The sequence below is a fragment of the Anas acuta genome, chromosome 1 (genome assembly GCF_963932015.1).
Source record: "Anas acuta chromosome 1, bAnaAcu1.1, whole genome shotgun sequence".
Lineage (NCBI taxonomy): Eukaryota > Metazoa > Chordata > Aves > Anseriformes > Anatidae > Anas > Anas acuta.
The window spans coordinates 68,373,041-68,379,040 of record NC_088979.1 but is presented as its reverse complement, the minus strand read 5'-3'; the positions used below and the strand labels follow the sequence as shown (position 1 = coordinate 68,379,040).

Below are 6,000 nucleotides of genomic sequence, written 5' to 3'. Positions count from 1 at the left end.
AAGCTGAGCTTTCTGAAGAAAGCATTAAGTTTCTGTTGAATGGTGCTTTAGAAAAAATGCCCATCAACTTTTGATTAAATAAAGTAAAAAGGAAACCAAGCTTGGAAAGGGAAAAAAAAAAAAAAAAAAAAAAAAAACCATGAAAATTTTCTTGTGGATTTTTTTTTTCCAGCCTGCTTTATTAATTACACCTTCTCAGCAGGTTAAACCAGCAGGCTATTAAAATTGCTGCAAGGCAGAATAGGTAAGCAGCAGCATGAGTCTCAGCCAAGTAAGATTAATGTCCTGTGTTCCTCAGAAGACAACACTTCAGCTGTAGCAGCAATTCTTCCCACATTTCTTTAGTTTCTGTCTGTCTCTGTTTTGTACCTCTGAACCTTCTGTGATTGCAGTTTGCTTCAGGATAAGACTGGATCTCTGTCAAAATCAGTTAAATGACAGAGAAGCCAGAGAGGAAAATGAAAAAGAAAATGTTCTGATAAGTGATTCTGACCTCAGTGTGTAAGTTGGGTTATGTTCATTTTGTCAGGTAAAGCCTCAGTACCACTTTCCAGTGTAAGAGCTCAATGATATATTGCATGGTGTGATCAAATACTTCTTCCCTGATTCTCAAGCCAGTCCTTCTCCTACAGTCTGGTGACTGATAGTAGTAGTTCTGCAAATGCATCTGTTGTAAGCAGACCTTTCTCCTTCTCTAGGCGATCCAGCCATTGGCTCCTCTTCTGTATCTCCACTAGTATTGATAGGGATGAACAAACCTAGAATTCATTCCAAAATTTTGAGTGACTCTTCATTCCATTCCCAATGCCTTCAACAATTTCTATCCTTTAACCAAGGCTGAGTGTGCTCTGCTCTAGCTCCTTCTGAAATGAGATGATGAGTGCATCCACACAGTACGTTAGGGCAAATCAGGACTGTGCTCATGAATTGAATTGTTTGATCATTCCCACTTACTGTGCTTTGGTTCACTTCACAGAGCAGTCTCAAAGCACATGATCTAGATTCCTTTCTACAAAACTAAGGTGGATAATGCACTCCAGCAGCATACCAAATGTGGTCCAGCTGCTAACAAGAATTTCAAACTGTTTCCAAGAAAACACACCCAAAATGTGTATAGCATGGATGTTGGGTCCTCAGCAACAGCTGTTCTGAGCTACAGAGCAGCCTCAGTATTTGCTAACACCAGCACAGCCAAGGAATCCATTGCAACCCCACTCACCCCATGGATTTCTTTCACATCCAGGCCTAGCAGGTGTACTCTTCTACATGTATTTGCATCATCCCAAGGGCAGTCCTTTTGCTCCTCCACACATAATGCTTGCCTCTGCAGATTAGACTTAATCAATTTTTTGAAGCGTCCTTTACCAATATTGGCAATGCCAAGGAAGAAAACAGTATTACTATGCTTGCCTTATTGATTAAAATTTGATCAGGAGCATAGATCTTAACTGTCCAGTGGCCTAAAGGCTAGAACACTCACTGCAGCAGAAACCATGATCAATTTTAGTCCCTGAACTACAACATTTGAAGTCTCATCTTTTACAGGAAGAGTTTTGCTGGAACAGAAAGACTGTATGTTAGAAAAAGAGCAAGAGTGAGAATGAGTTATGATTGTGGCTAAGGGAAGCAGAGAATCAGGTTCCATTTATTTTATCCAGTAATTAGTTCATGAATTACTTGATTATGAAACAATGGGACTTCATAGATAACAGCCAAACCAGTAGGCCACAAACTCATGTTAACTCTTTCCCCCTCACTTATTTAAGTATTTGCTGTAAAGTGAACCATTTCAAAAGAGAAAACCTTACCTTGACGTCCTGCAGCTCACACTGATCTCAGGAGACACGTCCTCAGCTGTTCTTGGACCTAGCACCTGCATGCTCTGACTGGGTGCTTTGTTTTTCTGAATAAAAGTAGCCAGACTCCTTCCTGACTTGTTTAGGAGCTTAATTCCGGGAACAGAGTAAGGGTGGTGAATTTTGGGGCAGAACAAGGAACCTATTTCCGTGCCTTTTTCTTCCTACTGACCACATTAAACAGCTCTCCAAAAATCTTTGCATCCATCATTTCCTTAAATACTCTGTGCTCCAAGGAGCTTGTCCGAGCCTCACCTCCAGACTGGTGCTACAGAAGATGTGTTCTGAGTCTTCTCTGTGCGCAAAACCTGAAGTGCCATTTTCACAGTAAATGTCACATGTACAGGGAAGTCAAGATGATTTTTACCTTTCATGAAATTCATTCTAAATTTCTCATTTGTAATGTCATTCAGCTATTGCTAAGCCTAACTGAATTCAAAATCCCAAAGAAGAAATGCTCCAAACCCCCCTAGCTACTTTCCTGTCCCATCAGCTCCAGCCTGGGTTATCTTTAAAACACCCACAAATACATAGAAACAATTGCTCTGAAAGCTCAGGAAGATAAATACTTAAATGAAGTGATAAAATGTCAGACTCTACATCACTTTTGATTCATTCATACCTCAGATGTGTTTTCAAAGTACCAGAATAGTGCATTAATCAGAAGTACTGTTCTCTAAAATATTTTATTTCTGTTATAAAACTGACATCCTATTTAAGAAAAGTTATTAGTGTTCAAATACACTTTTAAATCACATTAAATTCTTTGTAAGAAATATTTTCATTGGTGTTAATGTTCTCTTCCGGCATTTAGGGAGACAGAAATGGGTTGGTACCCTTCCCTAACTTCACTTTCTCTGAAGACTTTGAAAGATCTGGTGTTCAGGACTGCCCATCCCATAGTATTAAAAACGAAGAAACAACAACAAAAAAATGATCCAGGTTTCTCAAATCAGTTATGTATGTACATACAGGTGTTTAATGTTTGAGCCCCTGAGTCAGGTATGCTTCATGTCATGACTCTCAAGTTTTCAAATAAAAGATTTCACCTACTCTGTAATCATAGTAATTATGGCACTGTTTAAAACAAACAAAACAAACACAAAACGACAACAACAACAACAACAAAAAAAGCCTAACAACTTATAATGAAATCAGATTTGGCCAAAGTCAGTTCCTCCACATTTTTCCTCATGGCCTATATGCTTTTTCATTGTTTTTAAAGCTGGGCCTGCTCTCCCCTTTATTGTAGGTTTCTTATTAATTGCAGTGGCAACAGGGTCAGTACATACAACATGGACTGCACTCCTCTTTCTTCTCAAGAATTTGTTGGGGAAGACACAAAAAGCTGTCTGTGCTTTCTCACCCTTACAAAAAAACTCAGCATTCCTCAAGTGTCTGTCCTCTTCCTTGCAGTTTCTCTGAGGGAAGAAGAGATGTAGAAAGTAAAACAGGTTGTAAGAGAAGAAGTGCAAAAAAAATATGTATTGTTTCCCTCCCCTTGCCTAGTAAAATTTTGTGCTCTGGGATAGATCGGTGCCCACCGATCGTGGTGTAACCAGAACCCGGAGCTGGCTAGGGATATGTTTATGCTGCCGGTAGGGCATGGCAGAGAGGTCCCTGTGTTGGCATTGACAAAGAGCTGGCTCTGGAGCCGAAAGCAATATAGCCAAGTCAGCGTGCTTCTGTTTCCACGCCAATTAGTCCTGCTGAAAGGCCTAATTAACCTGGAAGGAGGTTAACAATAACAACAACTGCGCTGCCTCCACCCCAACTAGCATTTCACCAGGAGCACCCAGAGCCTCGCAGGCAACCCCACAGCCAGCGGGCAGCCCCCGCAGCACGCCTCTTTGGCACGGGGCCGTCTCCCTTCATTACCCCGGGGTAATTAACGAAGACTGGGAGCCGGCGGGTTTGGCTCTCGGTAGACACACGGCGACAGCCACCTGACAGGCCGGGTACCCCCACACGTCCCCCTGCCATGTCGGGGGACACCCCCGTGCCCCTGGCACCCCCTTGGAGCCCCGGGGCGTTGCTCCTGAGGGGCTGCGGCCACCTGAGAGGCGGCGGAGGGGCGGCTGCCCCCTCGCCCCCGGCCTCACGGAGTGGCTATGACAGGGCAGCGGGGTGGCCGTGATGTGAAGGGGGGGTGGCCATGAAGGGGCGGGGGGTGGCCATGATGTGAGGGGGGGCTCTCAGGGGGCGCCGCGGGTTGCCCCGGCTGCCAGCCCCGGTGCTCGAGGGGTGCCCGGGGAGCTGTCCCCGTCGCCCCCGGCTGCTGCCGGGCCCCGTCCCCGGCGAGCCCCCGCTCCCCGCGGCGCCCTCCCCTCCTCTCCTCTGCCGGCAGGCGGGAGGGCACCGGCGGAGGGCGGCTTCCTCCGGGGCTCGGCGGCCGCGGGGTGGGCGCGGGCGGCTGCTGCGGTGTCGGGGCGGGGGTGGGGGCTTTTTTTTGGGGTGGGAGGGCGGGGTGGGGTGGGGGGGAGAACGGGGGACTGTCGCCTCCGCCTCTTCCTCAGCGGCAGCCGGGGCAGCCGGATCGCGGCGGTGGCGGCGGCGGCTGCTGCTGCTGCTGCTGCGCGGAGGGAGCCCGGGGAGGAGGGATGTGGGGCTTTGGGGGAGGCAGGATCTTCGGGATCTTCTCCGCTCCCGTCCTGGTGGCCGTGGTCTGCTGCGCCCAGAGGTAGGAGGCAGCGTGCCCCGGCGGCGGGGGACCGCGCTGATGGATGGGCTCTGCCCCCCGCCCCGCTCCCCAACCCCGGCCCCTGCCTCCCCCGTCTCTCTCGCCCCCACAGTGTGAACGATCCCGGCAACATGTCCTTCGTGAAAGAAACTGTGGATAAACTGCTGAAGGGCTACGACATCCGCCTCCGCCCGGATTTCGGAGGTGAGTGGCACCGGCTGCCGCTTCCCTCATCCCCCCCGTTTTGTCCCGGGGCTGCCCGGCCCGGCCCGGCCCGGCTCGGCTGGGCTCAGCTCGGCTCCCCGAGTGTGCTGACCCAGTGTGCTCTGCCCGCAGGTCCGCCCGTCTGCGTCGGGATGAACATCGACATCGCCAGCATCGACATGGTTTCCGAGGTCAACATGGTGAGTGAGTGAGTGAAGGGGTGCCCGTCATCCCCCCTCCCCTTATCCCCCCCATTCACCGCCGCTCTGCCCGGGCAGGTCGAGCCCGGCCGGGTGCTGAGCGCAGCCCCTCTCGGTCTCCAAACTTTCCATCCCTGTAGGACTCGCTTTTTCGGATTTCGCTCCTTCCTCTCTCGGTGCGAGCAGAGCGGGGCTGTGGCTGGCAGCGACCGCCCGTACAGTCCGGGCTTCTCGGGGAGGGCGAAAAGCGGAAAAAAAAAAAAAAAGGGGTCTCGGCGGCGGCCAAGCTCCCACCCGAGCACCGGGGAGCGATGCTGAGAGCACCAGGACCGGGCTGCACTTGGGAGGCATCTCGCTTTTTGCTCCTCCGAGTGGTTTTTCGGGGGCTGTCGGGTTGACCGAGGGACCGGCGTGCGTTCAGTGCCTTGCTGCAGCCCGGCCCCCGAGGCAGCGCGGCTGGGTGGGCAGGCGTCGGCAGGTGGGTTTGCCATTTCTTGTCCTGATCCTGAATCCCAGGTGGAGTTTCTGAGCAAATTCTCCGTTCCTCCTCGGTCTCGGGTTCTTCCTCCTAGCCTTCCTTTAGCAAACCTAGCGTGTTTTTTTTTTTTTTTTTTCTAGTAAAACGAGCGGGCTGCGCTGTGTTTCTGTGTTTCTATGTCATTACAAATAATCCTGTACATTAAAAAGCCGAGCTATTTTTCAGTAATTAATGATGCTAACACCAGCTGTACCCCTCCTTCAATGCATTGTTGCAGTGTTACAAGCTGACAGAGCCTGGCTTTGTAGGTGATCTGTGTGTTTTACTTAATTCTGCCCCATTCTTCCCCTGCTTTACCCAAAATGCTGAGATAGAAACTTTTTGCTGTGCTTCTGATCTTTTACAGATGTTTTATGTAGACATACAGTCTGTTTACGGTTAAAGCGCCACCAACATCCTCCTGTATAATCATTTAGGAGGGGCAATTGAGGTAGCTCTCATTTGTAAGAGTTTGTTTTAGGCTTCCTGCAAATTCAGGCAGCAGCAGGGACATCTCTTATATTCCACAGGCTCTCCTGTACC

The 6,000-nt window shown here is 49.5% G+C and overlaps 1 protein-coding gene and 1 long non-coding RNA gene across 4 annotated transcripts in view; one reads left to right on the top strand and one right to left on the bottom strand.

Moving 5' to 3' along the window:
* Positions 1-2,808: 2,808 nt before the first annotated feature.
* Positions 2,809-4,250, bottom strand: LOC137856235 (uncharacterized). Its single transcript, XR_011096297.1, has 2 exons — positions 3,401-4,250; positions 2,809-3,277 (listed from the first exon to the last, which is right to left on the bottom strand). It is a non-coding gene; the product is annotated as an uncharacterized lncRNA (long non-coding RNA).
* The window catches only part of GABRB3 (gamma-aminobutyric acid type A receptor subunit beta3), a 115,325-nt gene continuing 112,955 nt past the window's right edge, over positions 3,631-6,000 (top strand). Inside the window, exons 1-3 of one of the 3 annotated variants that reach the window (XM_068681298.1) lie at positions 3,631-3,740; positions 4,649-4,740; positions 4,873-4,940. In XM_068681298.1, coding sequence (XP_068537399.1) covers positions 4,668-4,740; positions 4,873-4,940 — 141 coding nt within the window. In that variant the 5' untranslated portion in view covers positions 3,631-3,740; positions 4,649-4,667. Of the gene's footprint in view, positions 3,741-4,068; positions 4,256-4,365; positions 4,537-4,648; positions 4,741-4,872; positions 4,941-6,000 lie in introns of those variants that run through there. The other 2 variants (XM_068681307.1, XM_068681289.1) reach the window with 2 other exon arrangements.